This window comes from Rhinatrema bivittatum, chromosome 8, assembly GCF_901001135.1.
Source record: "Rhinatrema bivittatum chromosome 8, aRhiBiv1.1, whole genome shotgun sequence".
In the NCBI taxonomy this organism is placed as follows: domain Eukaryota; kingdom Metazoa; phylum Chordata; class Amphibia; order Gymnophiona; family Rhinatrematidae; genus Rhinatrema; species Rhinatrema bivittatum.
This window is the reverse complement of record NC_042622.1, coordinates 33636073-33659271: the sequence shown is the minus strand read 5'-3', so window position 1 is coordinate 33659271 and position 23199 is coordinate 33636073. Positions and strand designations below refer to the sequence as shown.

The 23199-nt window shown below is 43.2% G+C and overlaps 1 protein-coding gene across 6 annotated transcripts in view; it reads left to right on the top strand.

Annotated features, from left to right (window-relative positions):
• NCOA3 (nuclear receptor coactivator 3) overlaps positions 1–23199 on the top strand; it is a 333167-nt gene that overhangs the window by 252260 nt on the left and 57708 nt on the right. For all 6 annotated transcript variants that reach the window (XM_029613911.1, XM_029613916.1, XM_029613910.1 and 3 more), the window contains 7 exons: positions 4430–4538; positions 6288–6460; positions 6791–6891; positions 7376–7550; positions 17807–17995; positions 18731–18832; positions 21955–22095. In XM_029613911.1, coding sequence (XP_029469771.1) covers positions 4450–4538; positions 6288–6460; positions 6791–6891; positions 7376–7550; positions 17807–17995; positions 18731–18832; positions 21955–22095 — 970 coding nt within the window. In that variant the 5' untranslated portion in view covers positions 4430–4449. The remainder of the gene's footprint in view (positions 1–4429; positions 4539–6287; positions 6461–6790; positions 6892–7375; positions 7551–17806; positions 17996–18730; positions 18833–21954; positions 22096–23199) is intronic.

Sequence of the window (23199 nt, the reverse complement as noted above, 5' to 3'; positions counted from 1 at the left end):
CAAGTGGCCCGCCAGCTAGTAGTCCAGAAACAGAACAAAAGAAAGGAATGAAAAAAACATTTACCCAGCCTGCAAAGCTAAGTCCTCCTCCCCAAGCTGCTCTTGGTTCCGCTGGAGAACTCAAAAATAAGGCACGGTGGAGAGTAGGGGTACTGGGATTACATGACAGTCACACACACACAGGCCAAGGCAAAGGCCATCACATGAGATACATTGCTGCAAGTAATACAAAGATGTTGAGATCAAAACAAAAGCACCATGTGTGGGGGATGGAAAGAACAGTGTCCCATGAAAAAAATCCCTTTTCTCACCTTCCTTCAGAAAGAAAACACCCAGCCACGCTTCAGTCGGGCCGCCCACTGCGACCCAATTTAGGCCACCAGTAAATAATTATGGTGCCCAGAGTCATTACTCCACACTGCGCTCACGATGCAGTTGCATAATCAGGTTTTCCACGGCTTTCACGTTGTCCAAGATGGAGGCTTTCCTGTCAACCACAACCTGCAGTCTCATGCGATATAGCATAACGAATGTTTAACTTCTGTAGCTCCTTTTTGACTCTAAGAAAATCTTGCCTTTTTTTTTTTTTTTTTTTTTGCAATGCAGAAGAAAAGTCAGGAAAAAAAAACATAATTTGCCCCTCAAAAGTAACGGTGCCAACCTCCCTGGCTGCCGTTAGTATCGGCCGTTTATCCTTGAAAATGATGCAATTTAATAATCACGGCTCTCGGGTGGGCAGCCACCGCATTCTGCCCCTCAGTCTTTTCTAGCAGACCGATTACCTGGATATTGCATCGCCTCTATCGATTCTCCAGGTTGTCTAGCTTATCTTTAACTGCTGCCTGTTGATGATCGAGCCTGTCCACCATGGCACTTTAAGGAAGTAACTATTACTTCCATGTTGCCCACTCACTCGCTCCTCCACCTCGCTGATATGTGCCGTATTTCCCTGCATGTTCTCCACCACCTGCACCACTTTAGCCACAATCACCCTGAGACAAGCATCAAGTTTTCAAGAGACAGTCTCTGCAAAGTTTTCCATCAAGCTGTAAATATAGTCATGCTGATGTGCGTCGTTTTTAGATTTCGGATCGGGCTATGGGTCGGGCGCTTCCTGGAAAACCTCGTTTTTCAGTGGGTCGTTTTTTTTTTCCCCCTGCGATTGTCTATGAAAAGAAAAACCCACCCCCAACCTTTCAAATTTACTTAATTACAAGCCCCCCACCATCCCGATCCTCCCCCAAGACTTAATGAAAGCCCTGGTGGTCCAGCGGGGTCCCGGAAGCGATCTCTCCCTCTCGGGCCGTCGGCTGCCACTAATCAAAATGGCGCCGGTGGCCCTTTGCCCTTTCCATGTGACAGGGGCTATCAGTGCCATTGGTCGGCCCGTCACATGGAAGGAGCAATGGATGGCCCGTGCCATTTTCTAAGATGGCGCCCTTGACCCCTACCTGGCAGGCTCGATGGCCCGAGAGTGGAAGATCACTCTTGGGACCCCCGCTGGACCACCAGGGCTTTCATTAAGTCTTTGGGGGGGATTGGGGATGGTGGGGGGCTTGTAATTAAGTAAATTTGAAGGATTGGGGTGGGTTTGGGTTTTTAAAAAAAATAAATGTGCCCCTCCCCCCCGTGCTAACCCGAAAAACAAATTTTCCCCAAAGTTCGGGGAAAATCCGTCTCGGGATTCGGGCCCTGTGACCCATGGCGACTTGGACAATTTCTTTGAAATTTTACAATTTGGCAAAAACGAATGCACATCTCTAATGCTTAGCGCCAGAGCCAGCCATGTCCTCCAGATTCTCGGTATCTGAGGCTGTCTGCCATGTTTTGCTGCTCAGCGACCTCCAACTTTTTCCCTTGTTTTGAGGTCTTGCCACCCTTCTCTGCACACAAATAGGGGATCGATCACTTAGACCCCTCTTTACCAAGCGACATGTTGATCTTGGTGGCCCCAGAAGCTAAAATTAAGCAGGATTAAAACGAATTGCGGCGGGAGCTAACTCACACGGCTCCTTGCTGACTCAGTGCATGACTGGAAGCCTGACGACTTTTCTCCTGGAAACGCTTTTTTGAAGAGGAAAGAAGTTTTAGTGCTTTTTAAAAGAACCTTCTTTCCCGGAGGCATCTTAATTCCTTTGGTAATGAAAAAAGATAACTGAAGTCCCGATGATCCTCCACACTGCAGGGCCCAGCGGAAAGCTCAAGTATAAAAGCAAAAATCCGGTGGTGTACAAATGGCCCGCCAGCTAGTAGTCCAGAAACAGAACAAAAGAAAGGAATGAAAAAAACATTTACCCAGCCTGCAAAGCTAAGTCCTCCTACCCAAGCTTACCCACCTAGATGGTTTCATCTAGGTGGGTAAGCTTTGGAGATGGGACATCTAATAGCATTAGGTTTGCCAACCTGAGGGCTTGGGAGGGAGTATGGAAATCCAGGGGGGGAGTGTAAATTGTAAATAGTGGTGGATATGATCGTGGCGAGCTTGTATCGTGTACAGGAGTGCTGTGTTCATGAGTGGGAGTGCCAGTTAAGTCTTGCTACCGAGTTTTGTATACTCTGCAGTGGAGAGATCGTGTATAGTGGGAGACCTGTTGTTTTATACCGGAGAATAATAAAGACTGAAAGACCGACTGGAAATCAGAGTGTTTGAGAAGGGGCTTGAGGTGGCGGAGTAGGTGGAGTTTGTAAAAGGATAAGCCGGTAATGGTGTAAAGTGCATTTTTAAGTCTTCTGTATACATTTCTAAATGCTAACCCATATGTTCATAGTTTGCAGCCATGTCTATGAAACCCTCCTTCCCTTCCAAGCAGCTAAAAGTGTGCATGTTTTGAAGATACATGTGTACTTTCAGCTGGCTAAAAATCCACTTTGCCAGATCAGACTGATTTAGAGAGGCTAATGCTTGTTTTCATGTATGTAAAAGCCGTGGATATCTGAAAACTTAACCCCTAAGTACCTGAGTGCAACTCACCCTTGAGTTCTAGTTTGGGAAAAGCAAGTAATTTAAAGTCCAAAGACAATATCAAGATCCAAAGGATAAACAAACACATACAAAACCCTTGTACATCTTCCCCGTTTCTCACCCAAATACGTCTGCGTGGGTAGAATGTGTGTATGTACTGAAAAAGGCAGACATATTTGTGATTAAATCAAAAAGGTGGAAATATCCACTGTAAATACAAATTGTCCCTAGCAGGGTTAGTTTTAGAAGGGCTGTTTTACCAGCCAAGTGGTATGGACAACCATGGTTATTAATCTAATTTATCCAAAATTCATTAGAAATTATATAAGATTTAAATACTGTAATTGATTTTTGCCTTGAGAAAATGTATGGTATGAACTCAAGGGTAAGTATTATTGAATAAGGAAGGGATTAACTCTGAGTTTGTAACAAGCATGTTACAATCCTATTGACATGAATGAATGATCACAAAACCCTTCGTATATGAAACTATTTTGGTCCAGCAGTGAAAAGATTGCATATATTGACTTGAGGGATGTGTTTTGTTTTTTCAAGTGTGATGACAACCATATTGTGGATTTTTTTTACAAATCTAATACCTGATTCAGTCCATGTAGTCATCTTGGGTGTGGCAGACCATTGGCAGCACTCAGTACATAAATTGAGTATATTAAAATGAGCATTAGTGGTAAATTTGTGAGACTCGGACTGTATCCTACATACCTTGGCTTATGAGCGAGGTTCATTCCCGTTATGGTATGTGCAAAATCCATTTGGAGAGACACTCTGTGTATGCTTAACCCTCCCACCCAAGATATACTGTGCATGGGTTATACGGGATCTCACACACAGGCAAAGAGCTATAGGGGAAATAACCTTGGTGCTGCACTTGCATCAGCTGCCTGTCTTCCCTCTCTGGTGAGCAGGCACAGTACACCTGAACCACATCGGACAGGGGTGCTGACCTAGTGTTTCCTGTTCTGTAGTGCTGCATCCACACCAATGGGATGATCCCCTCTGTCTGTTTGTTTTTTATTTTTGTGTGACTCTGACAGTTTTCCACATGTTGGGCCACAGTACCTTGAGCCTTCCCCGCACCCCCTCTCCCAATTTTATATCACCTCCCATTTCTCTTAGTGCTGATATTGCAACCACAGTCCATGGCCTAAGAACCTTGCACCAGAACTCCTTCTGAAACCCTGCAATCACTATCCAGCCACTAGGTGCCATCACTCTGCAATTATTAGGATTCCATCTGCCCCAGGCGTTGTGAACACCATTTGTGCTGCATCCATAGTCCCGGCTGACCAGGAATCATACCCAGATCCTCTGCTGCTAAGAATAGTAGTTTGCATGCAAAAGAACAAGATTTGGTAATATGGTGGGCTATAAATCCCTGTCAACCTTTTTTTTGTTTGTTTAAACATAAATCATTTTGAAATAATGTGCTTTTTTTTTTTTCTTTAGTTTTCGGATGTGTGTTCAAAATGAGTGGCTTAGGAGAAACCTCCTTGGACTCTTTGGCCACCGAATCAAGAAAACGTAAGCCATCCTCCTGTGATGCTCCAGGACCCAGGTGAGGGACTTCTGTTGTTTCTGCAGAAAATGTTTTAATTGTTTGGCATTTATTTATTTAAATACTGTTCAACCCAGGGCTAAATATGAATGTTTCTACTTTTTGAGCAAGGTATCCCTTCCATGCTAGTGATGATTTGAATACCTGTAGCTGAGTTGACTCTGCTATGCTGTGCATAGGGTCCCCCTTCATAAAGGGATTTTATGAGCTGTCTTGGGTAAGATCAAGGACCTCTCATCTGAAGTTGATTAGTTCTTTGGTCTCCTTCCCAAACCTGGAATACAAACATAAGAACATTGGATATACCAAATTGATTCAGACCCAAGGGTCCATCAAGCTGAGTATCCTGTTTCCAACAGTCGCTAATCCAAGTCGCAAGTACCCAAACATTAGATAGATCTCTCAGAAAGAGAAAACGGGCACATTTTTATAATTGTGTTATAAAGAGGACACACTAGAGCAGATTTTCAAAGGGGCTTCACGTGTACAAATAGTATATACATGCATAAGTAGCATGTTCTCAAGTATATACTATTTTATAAATGTCGCACGTATACATTTTCCATTTCATGCATACGTTTTACCACGGGGAAAAGGGCAGGCGAAGCATTCTGGGGCCGGGGGTCAGAAGACAGAGATGTGAGAGAGAGGCACACGTTACCAAACTTATTTGTACAATTTTACACCTACAAATTGACTTGCACTAGTGAAATTGGACTTGTCTGCAGTTTTTGGGTGGGAGGTCTGGGTGAACTATAGGGGTTCAGGATGAACCCCTATTTGCCATGTTCTTATGGCCTGGATTGGCCACTGTTGGAAACAGGATGCTGGGCTTGATGGACCCTTGGTCTGACCCAGTATGGCATGTTCTTATGTTCTTAACTTACATTTACAATTACATTTATTTGAATTTATAGACCGCCTAACACTATTAGGCCTAGGCGGTGAACAAAATTACATATATAGTGTAATAAAACTAAATTTATAAATAAAACATAAAATTATCAGCCAAAAATGAGGTAAAATAAGTTACAGGAGGTATTTGGAAAACTGGTGATAGACACACAAGTGTTTTCAAAAAGGTATATGCATGTACTTTATAAAATACCTGCCTTAATGTATAAATTGAGATTATTACATGTACATGCTTTTTATTCTCTTAAAATAGACGCACATATGTTTATAAAATAGGTAGAGAAAGTAAGGGTTTTCTTGCCTTGGAAATATTTGCACGCTGTGAAAATTATGCGCCTAATTTTGGAGCAGAACTATGCAGTATTTTATAAACGGTGCAGCTGCCACTGCACAATTCATTAAAATACTAGTTTGTGAGGTGGATGAGACAGAGGTAGCGTCTTATGATACACGGGAAGAGTGTTTTCCTCCTGAAGCCCTGGAGCAGCATATCTCATCTTATACGTTGCAGCTCGTGCTGTGGGATTTTTTTTTTTTTTTTAACCCTGTCTTACAAACTTTTGAAAAGATTCCCTTTTGAGACCCGCTGCTGTTTGTTTAAAATAACTGTTTAAGTGTGTGTGGGGGGGAAGTATGTCACTCTAGGTCTTGTCAGAGTTGGGGGAAATGGAAGCTGAGGAGACTTGTGCCGACTCTGAGCTGCGGCTGTAGCTTTATGACTGCAAAAACCATGCTGACATCTGTGTGGAGTCTGAGAATGTAAGGGAGGTATCTGTGGGCTGGTGGTGCTTCTGCATAAGCTAAAATTGACGCAAATATGTTTCTCACGCCTAGCTTGATCTGTAGCGGTGAAAAGCGCAGGCGCGAGCAGGAGAGCAAATACATCGAGGAACTGGCGGAGCTGATTTCTGCTAACCTGAGCGACATTGACAACTTCAATGTCAAGCCAGACAAATGTGCAATCTTAAGAGAAACTGTCAGACAGATCCGACAAATAAAGGAGCAAGGTAACTCCTCATCCTCCTAGGGTGCAGATGGGACAGTTGCTTGCATAATTGTGTATTATGGGGCTCTGTTGATTTTTGTGTCATGGTTAACCTTCTTTAGAATGCAACCATTTCAGAAAAGTAAAAATTAATGTTTTATTGCTTAGCTATTAACAGAAAAAGGAAAAGGTGTTCCTGTTTAGATTGTAGCGTTCTGTCCTATGTTGGTATGACGACTACTAGGGCATAAGCAGGGCAGCATATGGCTTTTTGTTTTAAATATTGCAGGCTTTTCAGTAAATTAGCAAGACTGGCCACTAAAATAAATAAAAACACAACTTTCACTTTCAGGAAAAGCATCTTCCAATGATGATGATGTACAAAAGGCAGACGTATCTTCTACAGGCCAAGGGGTTATTGATAAGGACTCATTGGGACCTCTCTTACTACAGGCTAGTATTATGTGTATTAGATTCCTCTCATAACTCATTTCTGTAAGCAGTTAGCTTCTTAAATACGGTCTCCTGACACAGTGAAATAATTCTAAAATGTATTTTAAGCAGTGGTATGTGGAAGTAAATGCCTAGCTCTCATGCAAGCAGGGAAGGCACTGGCAAACTCGACAGGATCAATTCTTGGCATGCCACAAACCATCAATATGTCTGTCTTAATTTCAGCTTTTTAGTTAAATGCTTTTTCTCACCTAGTGAAACACAAGCTTAGCCTGTATAGCTTTGATACACCAAATTACTATAGTTCTAGTAGTTTGGGATTTTTTTTTTTTTAACTGATAAAACATGAAGATTACTTTCTTTCCCCATAACTGCATATAAAATTAGTGCTGCTTACTAACCAGTGGTGTGTATATAATACAGTAAGTTTCCGGATTGGCATGTCATCTTAAAAAAAAATATTTTTGTGATGATCCACTTTTAGGCCTTGGATGGTTTTCTGTTTGTGGTCAGTCGAGGCGGGAACATTGTGTTTGTGTCAGAGAATGTCGCACAGTATTTGCAGTATAAGCAGGAGGATCTGGTAAACACCAGTGTCTACAGTATACTGCATGAGGAGGATCGAAAGGACTTCCTGAAAAACTTGCCCAAGTCTGCAGGTAAAAGCCCCTTCTCTTGGTCCTCGTACATTATTGCAGTGATAACTGTAGTGCAGCACTAGCCGTTGATAAGGAAGTCAGCCAATAAAGTCTACTATTGCATCTCTTGGCCCTTTTGAACTTCCTGTGCAATTTGTGGGTTACGTACCCCGGCTTGTGTAAGGTGGTGGCTTGAGAATAGGAAAAGGGACAAAACCCAACTCCAGAGGAAGTTCAAAAAATACTGAATGGGAGACATAACACTTTCTATGACCTCCATGCATGGATGTCCATCTAGTGCTATCTCCAGTAGCTGCTAATGTGCTATCGGTTTTGATTGATGTGATGTTAAAGGGGGGTACTACAATGATCCGGGCTTGGCCTAGGTAGACTATAAAAGGGTTGGCCTACTTGACATGTTTTCTCTGGATATATGAGGATAAGACATAGGGCAGTTCATCCTCCGAATTTGGGGTTTGCACCAGCTGCTGGTATGGCTAGGTTTGAAACTCTCCTTTGAATAGACATGTCCATTATAATCTTAGTCTTTATCTAGATGCAATAGAAAAAAATATTAAGAGTCATAGCTATTTGTCCAGTATTCACACCTTGCATCATTTTTCACAGTATTTTGGTGGTAGTACATTGCGTAGTGGCTTCTGGTTGATAAATATCTGTCTGTTTGTTATGAATTTGAGGCATAAGAAATTCATGGTAAATAACTATGGAGCAGACTTAAAATCTCTCTCTAAATATGCTTAGGACCCCGCTAGAAGTGTCTTATCTTTTGGGGCTTGCATTGTGTGCATGCACCCACATAACTGGCAGGAGGCTCAGGCATTAGCCTTCAACTCGGGTGACTGGAAGATGCTGGAGAATTGGTACAATGGGTAGAGCAGCCTACATGGGTCAGAGGAGAGAGATGGGGCAGCAGTAAGTCGGGGTATACTACTGATCATTTCCCCGCAAGTGTTTTGTGGGTATGTGCAGCTCTGTGTATGTGTACTATATATTTCTTTCATTTTAAAACTGTGACCTCTCTTTGAATACTTCATCTGCAATACAAAAAAACGGAGCAGTGGTTCCCAAGTTATACTACTGATCATTTCACTGCAAATGTTTTGTGGGTATATGCAGTATATCTATCTATCTATCTATCTAAGCAATAAAGTGTTCAATAATACATATTGACAAAGTAGAAAAAACAAAATATGAACACTTATAATGCACTTACACAGAGTCCATTTTTCATATAACAGATAAAGTATTCAAAGAGGTCATGGTTTTAAAATGCAGGAAATGATTAAAGAATTTTTTCCCAAGTTATCACAGAGAGGTTTGAGGACTTGTTTAAATGTGTTGAAATACGGGGGTATTGTGGTGGTGGATACTTCCTCCTGAGGAAGCCAGTATCGTGGTGAAACCAGGGACCTTTGTCAAGGAAGCTTTGTTCTGAAAATCGGTTTAAACTGCTTCACATGCTTAAGAGGTTGGAATTGTGACAAAAAGTGCGGTAACTTCTCCATGATTTCAATAAATCATAGTAATAGACTGATTTCTATCATATGGTGTAAGAGAAAGATCTTCCAGTGGGACATGGACTTACTGATACTCAAGATACATATGATATTAGGATTATGATACTGCATCGTTGATACTGTTCCATAAAGTTTATTTATGTTGGGGAACCACGTGGACATTTACAAGAAAGTGTTTTTAAGAATTTGAATGATGTATGTATAGTGTTGTACTTAGACACATTGCATTATTTTTATAGCATAAAAGTGTTTGATAAAAAATATAGATAAATCTTTTTGTAATTCGTCGTGTCCATATTTCATTTTTTCTACTTTGTCAATAGTATTATTGAACACTATTGCTATTATAGTGAATGCCCATTTGTTTATAACTATGTATATGTATATGCATATATATGTGTGTGTGTATATATGTGTGTGTGTATATATATATATATATATATTTTTTTTTTTTTATTTATTTTTTTTTTTCCCTGTATGTACCCAGATCAGTCCAGACGCCTGGGTTTTCCCTCCCTTCCAGCAGATGGCAACAAAGAAGGCTTTGCTGTCACTGCCACATAACCCAAGATGCCACCTGCAGTCTCTCAGTATTTCTCTGTCTCTAGCAGATGGAGATGCAAAACCTGCAGTCTGTAGACTAATTAAAAAAAAAAAAAAATAGAAATTTAGACTCTGAAATTGCCTCCCAGGGGGTTGTTAGGTTGTGTTGGGGCCATCCTCCCTGGTTTTTAAGGTGGATGAGAATGGGGTTGGGGACCCTTTTCGTGCTCAGTCCTGCCGGGGGCAGAAGGCTACTGGAGCCAGTTCTCTCACCCTCAGGAGGACATACATACAGAGCCTGCTGCCACTCTTCAATTTAAAGGGAAGTGTTTTCTGTCCTTTTTAATCTGATAAAGATTAAAAAAAACCCAAAACATTTTTGTGTGATTTCCTGTTTGGTTGGCAGCAGTGTTTCAGCCTCTCAGGGGGCTTAAATTGAAGCGGCTTTCTTTGGTGCTCCTCACGCAACTGACTGCATTTGTGGCCCTGGCAGCATGATGTGTGGCTCCAGCTGCACAGTGTGTGGTGCTGCGCGCGCGACTTTCTCACAAAGGATGATCTCTGTGCCTCTCCGGAGGAGAGGGCAACTCGGGGACGGTTGCAGTAGCATCGGGAAAGCAGCGTGGGCCTAGGAGTCTCTCCAGTGCATCGGTGGAAGCAGCGGGTCTCTTCCCCATTAGTGCAGGAATGGCGGCCATTTTGTCAACATTCATGGGAGGGGGGGGGGGGGGAAATTTCCTTCCTCCACTGTCCCTGGCTGACACGAGTCCCGTGGAAGACCGGGGTGCTCATGGGCTTCAGTCAGGGAGAAAAGAGGACCTCCTGGGGGAGGCTTCTGACTATTCCTCTACTTTTTCCTCCGATAGTTTTCCTGTTGCCGCACAGGGCTTATTTGGAAGACCACTGGGCATTTGTAGGTCTGCATCTTAGGAAGAGTGCCAGACCCTCACAGGCTGCTGGGGCTACGAGGTTTCGGCAAGTCCTAGAGATGCCCGCACCAATTCACATAGCAGATAACTTCTTGAATGCTTCAGAAGATGTGGATCCGCAGGTACCAGACCCCAGGATGTGGATCCGTCTCTGTACAAAATATAAACACAGCCCATCACGGCCGGTGTTTCGCAAAAAAGCTTCCTCAGGGGCATATAAGTAATGTTAACACAGGAGTATTTGCCAGTTCGAGATGGACACAAAGTCTCAGAAGTTCTTCTTCATCGCACAAGAAACACCGGCCGTGTTGGGCTGTGTTTATATTTTGTACAGAGAGACTGCTACTTAACTCTTCTTCACATGGTCATTGGAGATGAATGTCTACTAAAGACTGATTTTGAAAGTTCATGACAGACTTTTAATTTAATAATAAAAAACAAAAAAATATTTTCAATTAATAAATATAATTTTTACAGTGATGGTGAATGATTAGAAGACCGGTTGGGTTTTGGGTTAAAATCACAACGTCTGGCTGATGACTCCGTCACTTAGGCTATAATTTAAATTTAATTCAGTTGCCCTTACTTTCTACAGTTTACCGATTGAGTTACTGTATTGACTCTCCTTGTTTACAGATTTCAATTACCCCAATATTGACTGGGTAAATGTATCATCAGGACATGCTAGAGAGATAAAGTTCCTGGATGGAATAAATGACAGCTTTATGGTGTAATTGGTTCAGGAACAGACAAGAGAGGGAGCAATTTTAGATCTAATTCTCAGTGGAGCACAGGATTTGGTGAGAAAGGTAATGGTGGGGCCGCTTGGCAATAGTGATCATAATATGATCAAATTTGAATTAATGACTGGAAGGGGCACAGTAAGCAACTCCACGGCTCTCATTCTAAACTTTCAAAAGGGAAACTTTGATAAAATGCAAAAAATAGAAAAAAAAATATAAGGAGCAGCTACAAAGGTAAAAAAGTGTGCAAGAGGCGTGGTCATAATAATAATAATAATAAAAAAAAAATGCCATCCTAGAAGCACAGTCCAGATGTATTCCAAAACAATCACCGGCATGGTTAAAAGGGGAGGTGAAAGAAGCTATTTTAGCCAAAAGATCTTCATTCAAAAATTGGAAGAAGGATCCAACAGAAGAAAATAGGATAATGCATAAACATTGGCAAGTTAAATGTAAGATATTGATAAGACAGGCTAAGAGAGAATTTGAAAAGTTGGCCGTAGAGGCAAAAACTCACAGTAAAAACTTTTTAAAATATATCTGAAGCAGAAAGCCTATGAGGGAATCAGTTGGACAGTTAGATGATGGAGGGGTCAAAAGGGCAATTAGAGAAGATAAGGTCATCGCGGGAAGATTAAATTATTTTTTGCTTCAGTGTTTACTGAAAAGGATATTGGGGAGATACCTAGATCAGAGAAGGTTTTAATGGGTAATGATTCAGATGGACTGAACCAAATCACGGTGAACCTAGCAGATGTGGTAGGCCTGATTGACAAACTGAAGAGTAGTAAATCACCTGGACCAGATGGTACACCCACCAGGGTTCTTAAGGAACTAAAAAATGAAATTTCAGACCTATTAGTAAAAATTTATAACCTATCATTAAAATCATCCATTGTACCTGAAGACTGGAGGGTGGCTAATGTAACCCCAATATTTAAAAAGGGCTCCAGGGGTGATCCGGGAAAACTACAGACCAGTTAGCCTGACTTCATTGCCAGGAAAAATAGTGGAAAGTGTTCTAAATATCAGAATCACAGAACATATAGAAAGACATAATTTAATGGAACAAAGTCAGCATTGCTTCACCCAAGGCAAGTCTTGCCTCACAAATCTGCTTCACTTTTTTGAAGAAGTTAATAAACATGTAGATAAAGGTGAACCGGTAGATGTAGTATATTTGGATTTTCAGAAGGTGTTTGACAAAGTTCCTCATGAGGCTTCTAGGAAAAGTAAAAAGTCATGGGATAGGTGGTGATGTCCTTTCGTGGAATACAGACTGGCTAAAAGACAAGAAACAGAATAGGATGAAATGGACAATTTTCTCAGTGGAAGGGAGTGGGCAGTGGAGTGCCTCAGGGATCTGTATTGGGACCCATACTTTCCAATATATTTATAAATGATCTGGAAAGAAATACAAGTGAGGTAATCAAATTTGCAGATGATACAAAATTGTTCAGAGTAGTTAAATCACAAGCAGATTGTGATAAATTGCAGGAAGACTTTGTGAGACTGGAAAATTGGGCATCGAAATGGCAGATGAAATTTAATGTGGATAAGTGCAAGGTGATGCATATAGGGAAAAATAACCCATGCTATAGTTACAACATGTTAGGTTCCATTTTAGGAGCTACCACCCAAGAAAGAGATCTAGGCGTCATAGTGGCTAACACATTGAAATCATCGGTTCAGTGTGCCGCGGCAGTCAAAAAAGCAAACAGAATGTTGGGAATTATTAGAAAGGGAATGGTGAATAAAACACAAAATGTCATAATGCCTCTGTATCGCTCCATGGTGAGACCACACCTTGAATACTGTGTACAATTCTGGTCGCCGCATCTCAAAAAGGATATAGTTGTGATGGAGAAGGTACAGAGAAGGGCGACCAAAATGATAAAGGGAATGGAACAGCTCCCCTATGAGGAAAGACTAAAGAGGTTAGGACTTTTCAGCTTGGAGAAGAGACAGCTGAGGGGGGATATGATAGAGGTCTTTAAGATCATGAGAGGTCTAGAACAGGTTAATGTGAATCGGTTATTTACTCTTTCGGATAATAGACTAGGGGGCACTCCATGATTTATTTATTTTATTTTATTTATTTATTAACTTTTATTTACCGACATTCGTGAAACACATCATGCCGGTTTACAAAGAACTCAGGCGGGAGATACAGTAAAACAAAATGACATTAAACAATGTTAACATGTTAGCATGTGGCACATTTAAAACTAATCGGAGAAAGTTCTTTTTTACTCAACACACAATTAAACTCTGGAATTTGTTGCCAAAGGATGTGATTAGTGCAGTTAGTATAGCTGTGTTTAAAAAAGGATTGGATAAGTTCTTGGAGGAGAAGTCCATTACCTGCTATTAATTAAGTTGACTTAGAAAATAGCCACTGTTATTACTAGCAGCAGTAGCATGGAATAGACTTAATGTTTGGGTACTTGCCAGGTTCTTATGGCCTGGATTGGCCACTGTTGAAAACAGGATGCTGGGCTTGATGGACCATTGGTCTGACCCAGTATGGCATGTTCTTAACATACGTGCCATGGTCTGCAGCAGTTTTATGCTGAGGGCTTGCACAGCAATGGGTGCATCAGTTGCTGGCAGACACATCCATGTCTGATTCAGAGGCAAAGCAGGCAGAGCAGCTGGAGGCTGTGGTTGCCTATGGTTTTGATGCACTATATGACCTCAATAGGTCATCTTCCAAAACGATGTTGGTGGTATGAAGCAGGAAGCTTTTCTGGTTTAGAAACTGGTTGGTGGATGTTTCCTCCAAATCTCAGTTGGGTGTCACCTTTTAAAGGGAAGCTGCTCTTTGGACAGGACTTGGAGGAGCTGATCAAACATCTGGGAGAGAATAAAGGTCATGAATTGCCTGAGCATAAATAAACCGAAAGGAGGAAAAAAGGTCCTTTCCTTCACGCCCTCATTTCAGAAGGGCTAGGCAGTTTCAGCCGAATAGGGCTTCCAGTGGTGTCCAGTGGCAATCCTCGGGGAGGCAGCAATCCTGCAAGTAGTCTTTTCGTGGGTGGAAGCCGAACAGAGCTGGCTCTGGCCAGGATGGTAGTGGAACCAAATCTGCCCAATGAAGCGAGGCTGGCCCACTCCTGGGTTCCGGCAATAGGGGGTTGGTTAACTCTCTCTTACGAGGAATGGGCCAAGATCACATTGGACCAGTGGGTCTTAAGCCATCATAAGACAAGGTTACACTTTAGAATTTGCTCGTCTGCTAAGAGACCCATTCATAGTCTCCCAGTTAGTCTATATCGCTCCATGGTGAGACCACACCTTGAATACTGTGTACAATTCTGGTCGCCGCATCTCAAAAAAGATATAGTTGCGATGGAGAAGGTACAGAGAAGGGCAACCAAAATGATAAAGGGGATGGAACAGCTTCCCTATGAGGAAAGGCTGAAGAGGTTAGGGCTGTTCAGCTTGGAGAAGAGACTGCTGAGGGGGGATATGATAGAGGTCTTTAAGATCATGAGGTCTTGAACGAGTAGATGTGACTCTGTTATTTTCACTTTCAAATAATAGAAGGACTAGGGGACATTCCATGAAGTTAGCAAGTAGCACATTTAAGACTAATCGGAGAAAATTCTTTTTCACTCAACGCACAATAAAGCTCTGGAATTTGTTACCAGAGGATGTGGTTAGTGCAGTTAGTGTAGCTGGGTTCAAAAAAGGTTTGGATAAGTTCTTGGAGGAGAAGCCCATTAACAGCTATTAATCAAGTTTACTTAGGGAATAGCCACTGCTATTAATTGCATCAGTAGCATGGGATCTTCTTAGTGTTTGGCTAATTGCCAGGTTCTTGTGGCCTGGTTTGGCCTCTGTTGGAAACAGGATGCTGGGCTTGATGGACCCTTGGTCTGACCCAGCATGGCAATTTCTTATGTTCTTATGTTTTTAAAACGGCAGGGGGTGCAGCAGAACATCAGCTGCCTACAGATGTTGGGAACCATTGTTCCTGTCCCCCTGAAGGAGTGGGGGACAGGTCGCTATTCCTTTTATTTCATCATTTCCAAAAAGGAGAACGATCCACCCAATTTTGGACCTGAAGAGAGTAAACTCGTTTTAGGATGGAGGCCCTGCGCTTTGTAATTGTGGCAGTGCACAAAGGGGAGTTCTTAGCTTCCCTGGATTTAACCGAAGCTTACTTGCACAAAGGGATCCGCTCGATCATCAGCAATATCTAAGATTCATGGTCAATTTTGCGCCCATCCGTTCAATTTTGCGCCCATCCGTTCTGTCTGGTAAGTTAATGGGCGTGGTGTGGCGGCCCTCCGGAGAGAGGGCAACCTGGTTTACCCATATCTGGACGACTGGCTGATTCGGGCAAAGTCAGAGGTCCTTTGCAGGGGTGGAGAGTAAATCTGTCCAAGAGTCATCTTTCCCTTACTCAGGTCTTGGAAGTTTCTGGGGGCATGTTTTGATACCAAGGTTGGGAAGGTTTTTCTCACTGAGGAGCACATTACAAACTTGCAGATGCAAGTTCGTGGATTGTTGAAGCAGATGCCCAGAGTTCTCTGTTCCATGGTGTACATTTTGGAGCTGGTTCCTTGGGCATTTGCTCATATGCAGTCTCTGCAGTTGGCGTTGTTTTCCCGCTGGTCTCTGTTACCAGAACAATTTCAACTTCCACTACCTGTTATGGAATTAGCCAGATAGTGGTTTTCTCGGTGGCATTTGCTCTGCGAGAAGGATCTTGGAACTTCAGGCCTTGTCCTGTAGAGACCCATTTTTGCAGATTTTGGATTTGGGAGTCTCATTGAGGGTTCCTTCCATCTTCCCAAAGGTGGTATCGTTTCATTTAAGCAAATTGGTGGAGCTCTCGGCCTTGCCAAATTTGGATGCAACTGCGCCTCACGCGAGAGAGTTGTGACTTTTGGATGTAAAGTGGGTGATGTTGCACTATCTTAAGGTGACTAATAGCTTCAGGTTGTCGGACCATCTTTTTGTTCTATGGAGTGGTGCAAAGAACACAAGGTGTTGAAATGTACGATTGTGCGTTGGATAAAAAGGGCTATAGGTTCGGCTATAACCTAAAAAACGCACTCTTCGTGTTCTCAGGCGGCCTCCTGGGTTGAATGTCAGCAGGTATCGCCACGAGATTTGTCGGGTGGCTACTTGGAAGTCCTTGCACACATTCACCAGGCATTATCGTTTGGATGTCCAGGTCTGAGAGGCCATGAACTTTGGCAAAAGTGTGCTTTGTGCTGGACTCTCGCAGTCTCTTCCTGTTTAGGGCAGCTTGGGTACATTTCAGGAATCTGGACTTATCTGGGTATGTACAGGGAAAGGAAAAGTAGTTCTTTCCTGCTAAGTTTCATTCCTATAGTACCACAGATCAGACCACCGTCCTGCCCAGTTAAAATGGGAAATTTTGGAGAGTCCACTCGATAGGTTATTGTGCTTAGTCTGAAGAGTGTCGCAGGTTTCTTATTTAGTTCCTCAAATTTTAATTGTTCCTAAGATAAGGATCCACTTCCTTCTGCTCGGTCAGAGTGATATTAATGTATGGTTGTTAGCTGGTATTTTGCTTGGGTACTTCTCAATACTGAGGGACTGCAGGTGACATCTCGAGTTATGTGGCAGTGTTTGGCAGCGTGAGAGACAGTGCTTTTGAGACAGAGCATATTAGAGCAAAGTACATAGTTTTTCCTTGCATTGTCTGGTTTACAACTGATGTAAATGTTGAAAACCAAACAAAAGTGGAAAAGTTAATGTATTAAGAGAAGAGCCTGTGTGTTGTGTAGGAGTCTGACAGGGTTTGAAGACATAACATATTATCTTTGCACAGTACACCTTGCACTATTCCGGGCTCCATCTGCTGGCCACAGACAAGTATTTATGTGTAGGTTTAAAATTTAAACTTAAGTGGGAAAGGTTGTATGCAATCCTTTTTTTTTTTGAACTTGAGAATGCTTATGATTAATAGTAGCTTGCTCATTGTAATCCATCCTGGAGAAAAAAAAAAAAAAAAAGGGCTGGCCCAGGGTTCTGCGCTTTGCCATGCAGAAGGATCCGGGTTTGATGTTCCAGCACACATCTTCTGCTCCCTGGGTCAGCTGGGTGACGCTGTGCAGGCAGCATTCACAGACCACGTCGGGGAGGGAGGCATGGTTGTCGTCATGCTACGGTGATGCCTAGTGACTGGATTTAAAGCCTGTGATTGCAGGATTCCAGAAGGAGCCCTGGTCCCCAGCTGAGGACTTTCGCTGCGATAACTGGGAGTTGAAAATGAAGGCTCATGGTGTTAGAATCCCATCCCTGGTTCCAAATGATCTATAACTAAAAGGAGCAGGAGGGGCATAAATAATTCTCTTCCATGGAGTTGTAGAACTTTTGTATATTCCTCTCCACTGTTTCATTGGTCAGCCCTAGATGTTTTATATGCACGCTGTGTGTGTCTGTGTACATAGGGATTGTGTGCAGGTACATGCATACCTGATATACATGCTCCCCCATTCCACGTGGGCTGAATGGTATCTCTGTTTGTATCTGTTTTGAAGTTAATGGGGTTCCTTGGAGCAATGAAGCCCCTCGACAGAAGAGCCACACGTTCAATTGCCGCATGCTCGTGAAGACGGCCCATGATATTTTGGAAGACACCACTGGCACCCTCGATACGCGCCAGAGATACGAAACCATGCAGTGTTTTGCACTCTCGCAGCCAAGGGCCATGATGGAAGAAGGGGAGGGTAAGATTTTCTGCTCCCATTTATTTATATTTGTGCCCAAAAGAGCCTGAACCGGGGGTGGGGGGGATCTTTCCATTTGCCTTGCCAGTAATAGAAATGAAAATTTGACCCAGTTCCCTACTGTGCTCGTAGTTTATTTCTCCTGTCTTGTCAGAGCTCATATTTTTGTCCTGTTACGATTTTTATTTGAAATGTACAGTGTATATAAGGTCTAGATTTGGATTTTTGGATTTAATTACTCGCCTTTCCAAATCTGTACTCAAAGCAGTCAGGTGTTATAGGTATTTCCCTGTCCGCAGTGGGCTCGCAGTTAAGTTTTTACCTGATGCAGTGGAGGGTGATGTGCCTTGCCCCGGTTCACAAAGTGCGTCGGCAGCAGAAGCAGGGTTTCATCCCTGGCTCCCTGAGTTCTCAGCCCATTGCAGTAACCGCTAGGCAGCCCCTCCCCTTAGAATGGAGATTTTCAAATCAGAACAGTAAGTGCAGCTTTATGTTTATGTAAGTCTGGCACGTATGGAACCAGATTGTGTTAACTCTTGCTGCACTCCCATATGAAGCCCAACCTGTGTCTGCCCCTATCCAGCCACACTAAGTGACACAACCAGATTCTTAAATTTCAGTCCCACACTACTCATGTAAGATGAATTGTAATCTGAAGTTTACAGGACAAAACTAGAAATGATCCAGCTGTGTGGATTTTGTGTGCATGTGGATATTTTTATTTTTTTTTTGCAGACTTGCAGTCTTGTATGATTTGTGTGGCACGACGCATCACAGCAATGGATCGGGTCTTCCCATCAAACCCAGAGAGCTTCATCACAAGGCATGACCTTTCTGGTAAGGAGCTAGCTTCTGCCAACACGGGGGGGGGGTGTTTGCAGTAATCAGTACGTCTTAAATATTCATTAAACAACCCACTGACCAAGCACCACACTAAATTAGAAGAAGAAATGTTGGATCAGATATTTTACATTAACTGCTAAGAGCTTCCAGTGCACCTACAACCAGAGACACACGCACTTGACCCATTGCTTAACTTTATTTATTCATTTATTTATTTGTTGAACTTTTATTCTACTGATCTACAATTCTCGGCAGATTACACCAGCACATTCATAATTAAAATCACAGCAAAGACAGAACATCATAAACATAACTGCATTCAAGAGAAATCATCAATACTTCAAATAAATTAAAAAAAAAAATGCACAGCATGAAAAAAATCAGAGGATCCATGAAGTGGCTAATATTAGGGGGAAATATGACTATCTAATAAAAGCTGAAGAAAACGGATGGGTTTTCAACAACTTCATAAAATGAAGTATATCAGACTCAGCCCTGATCTCATCAGGTAAATAATTCCACAGGATAGGGGCAGCTACAGTGAACATTGTTACAAGACACAAAGAGTTTGTTTAAAGAGATGGTATCTCTAGGAGATTTTGGGATGCAGAGCGCAGTGCCCCTAAAGGGTGATACTTCTGGATAGCAGAACAATACATTGAAAGGATTTATAAACCAGGCATAACACATGAACCTGGATGTGATTGGCCACAGGAAACCAATGTAAACGGGCCAAGACCTGTGAAATATGATCACAAAGGGAGGGGGGGGGGGGTGGTGTCCTGGTCATCAGACGTGCTACCAAATTTTGAATTCTAGGGATTTCAACGATGACAGAGGGTAAGCTTAGGTAAGTTGTTACATGTACCGTACCAAAGCTTATTTCTTACCAGTGAAAAGTTAGTTTCCATTACTGCCTGGTTTCTTAGTGTTAACATTGCTTTTCTATGCCTGAAAATTGATTGAAATGCACACATTTTGAGCTTGATCTGACATCGGTGTTTCTGCAGCCATTCCCAAGATGTCTCAAGGCTTGTATGGAGTCAGTTAAGCCAAATGAAAGACTGAAGCTTTTTTTTGTGTGCGCGCTCACTGGAATTCTAAGTTTAATAAGTTGTTGCTTTTGACATGTGCTGGTCTTTAAGTCATTCTGTGAATTTTTTGTCTTATGTTTTGCAGATGTGGCAATAGAAAATAAATGCACACTAATTTTTTGCATATTCAATTGAGTATTATGCTCCAACTTTTTCATTTCACATGTTAACATAATCCTAATTATTGTTTTGCACAGTAATGTCAATTATCTGAGCTTGTGCAACTGTGCAGGCCTGCACATGCCCTGTCCTACACAACTTTTCCGACTATCATTCCTCCCCCCCCCCCCCCCACACCTCTCTTTACTACCGTGTTTCCCCGATAGTAAGACACCCCTGATAGTAAGACGTAGTGGGAATTTTAGGGGGGTCGGCTAATGTAAGACATCCCCCGAAAGTAAGACGTAGTGTTCAAAAAAAAATTATTTTTAAATACCTGTTGGAGGGCCGCGTGGGTCCAGGCGGCCGGCGGCGGGAGCCGGGTGGTCGCGTGTTAAATCTAGGCCGTGGGCGGGTGGGCGCTTGTTCCCGGGGGGGGGGGGGGCGGGTGGACGCGCGTTAGTTCGAGACGGCCGGCGGGCGGCGGGTGGTCGCGTGTTACATCTAGGCCGGGTCGCACAGGCGCGCATTCATTCACTGCCGGTGGGGGCTGCCTCGGCAGCCCCCCCCGGCAGTGAATGAATGCGCGCACAGGCCCACAGCGCCTGTGCGACCCCTGCGATTCGGCGCTGGGGGCTGCCGGTGGGGGCTGCCGCTGGGGGCTGCTTTCGGCGCTCAAGGCAGTCACAGCATGTGACTGCCTTGAGCGCCGAAAGCAGCCCCCAGCACCGAATCGCAGGGGTCGCACAGGCGCTGTGGGCCTGTGCGCGCATTCATTCACTGCCGGTGGGGGCTGCCGGGGGGGGGCTGCCAAGGCAGCCCCCACCGGCAGTGAATGAATGCGCGCCTGTGCGACCCGGCCTAGATGTAACACGCGACCACCCGCCGCCCGCCGGCCGTCTCGAACTAACGCGCGTCCACCCGCCCCCCCCCCCCCCCCCCCCCCCCCCCCCCCCCCCCCCCCCCCCCCTGGGAACAAGCGCCCACCCGCCCACGGCCTAGATTTAACACGCGACCACCCGGCTCCCGCCGCCGGCCGCCTGGACCCACGCGGCCCTCCAACAGGTATTTAAAAAATTTTATTTTTTTTTGAACACTACGTCTTACTTTCGGGGGTTGTCTTACAGGTTTTTTCCAATATAAGACATACCCTGAAAGTAAGACATAGTGGGACTTTTTGGGGTAAAAAGAAAGTAAGACGCTGTCTTACTTTCGGGGAAACACGGTAGTTCTACTGACAGTGGGGCTTTTATGGCATTTGATTATCCAAATAGACCCACTCCTTATTTCCTGTACATACTCAGATCACTCCAGACCAGTGGGTTGTGCATCCCTACCAGCAGATGGAGTCGGAGAACAAGAAAGAACTTTGGACACTGCTACATAAGAGAGAGTGCCACCTGCAGTCCCTCAGTATCTCTCTGACTCCAGCAGATGGTAGAGATGCAAATCTGCAGTCTAGGGTTTAGTTAAAAAAACAAACAAACCCAAAAACAAGTGTAGTTATTTTAGATTAGCTGTTTGCTCAAATTTGTGCTATCCCAAATAATTTGGCAATCACTTTGAGTGATATAGAGTACATAGGAGGATACTGAGGAGGTGTGCTGTATTATAGAAGCACTATCTCATACAGATTATGCTCTGTGTGTTATAGCGCTTCTACAATATGGCACAGCCTGGTGCTATTATATGATACCTCTTATAATTTTTGTTACACCTTAACCACTTATTTGGATTTTGTTGTGGTGCCACAGTTTATTATATTTTGCAACAAGTATTTATGAAGGCACAGTTTCTAGGATACCCTCTTACCTAGCAGTCAAGATGAACGTATTTGGTTGCAAAAGAGAGCATGGTCCCTTTGCTATCTTCTGATATCCTGGTTGGGCCAGGAAAGGAACTAAAGAGAGCTTTCTTTATCAGGCAAAGTTGTCAACATTGATACAAACTCCTTACGCTCTTCCATGAGACCTGGCTTTGAAGATACGATCCGGAGGTGCATTCAGAGGTTTTTGAGTCACAACGAAGGACAGCCCTGGACATACAAACGCCACTACCAAGAAGGTAATGGACCAGCACAGCTTTCTGTAGATCCTTTATGTAGAAAGCTTTGCGCAGAATGCCTTTAGGTAACCAAAGCGGGAAGTAGTTAAACCCCTGACACGTCTGGCTGTGTGACTGAAAGGGACAGCTGCGAGCGAATGTCTGTTGGGGCTGGCATGAGTCAGGGGGCGAGACCAGTACAAGTAGGATGGAAACAACCTTTTGTGATGCACTTTAAAGAAATGGGGTGAATGGAAATCTTTGTCTTATGATTTCTTAAATATATTATTAAATTAAATGACCCAAAGCCACTTTTTGGGATGTGCAATAAAATAAATAATAAACCTATAAGTGTAGTCCCACAACAAACACCAGTCAACTATACAGAAGAAATCCAACATAAAAACAGTCATGAATAAAGAATAAAACAATAACCTAATAGCAAGACAACATAACATCCACTCCTACCTAGTACCCCAATGATAAAACTTGGTAGTATTGATCCTACTGCCACATTCTCCCACCCCTGATCCTCTGCTCAGCAAACTTTGCAGCCTTGGAAGACTGACAGTGAGTCTGATCCTTTGTCTAATCTTGTAGTAAAAGAAGTCAGTTACACTGTGGGAGTTGTATTCCTTAATGACTGCTTAAAGGTTTTTTTTTTTTTTTTTTTACCATTGGCAGTTTTTCATGAAGTCTGTAGGAAAGCAATGGTATTCGAAGAGGCAGCGTGACCTGCGCTTTTCAAGGGTTCCTTCGGAATTATTGCAGCTCTTTCTTTCCCCTCCCCCCCCAAGAGCCCTCTTTTGTTGCACTTAATGGCTAAAGTACTGCAGGAAACCACTTTTGGTTCAAGGGGAGAATGCAACTGTGTCAGATTCTCCTTAAGAGCTGTGGAAAGTGCTAGCCAGCATGACCCTTGGCTCTCTGGCATTAGGTTGATGGCTTTGTGTACCCAGGCAGCGACATTCTCAGGGGCTATCACCCTGCTCCTGAGGCCCTTAGCCGTTTGCTGATGGTGTTTTGATGCAATTCCTATATGCAGAACCAGATATCTATTGTTCTGTTTGCCATATTTTATATGCTATGTGCAGCATTTGCAAAGTTTCTGCAGCAACCAATGTT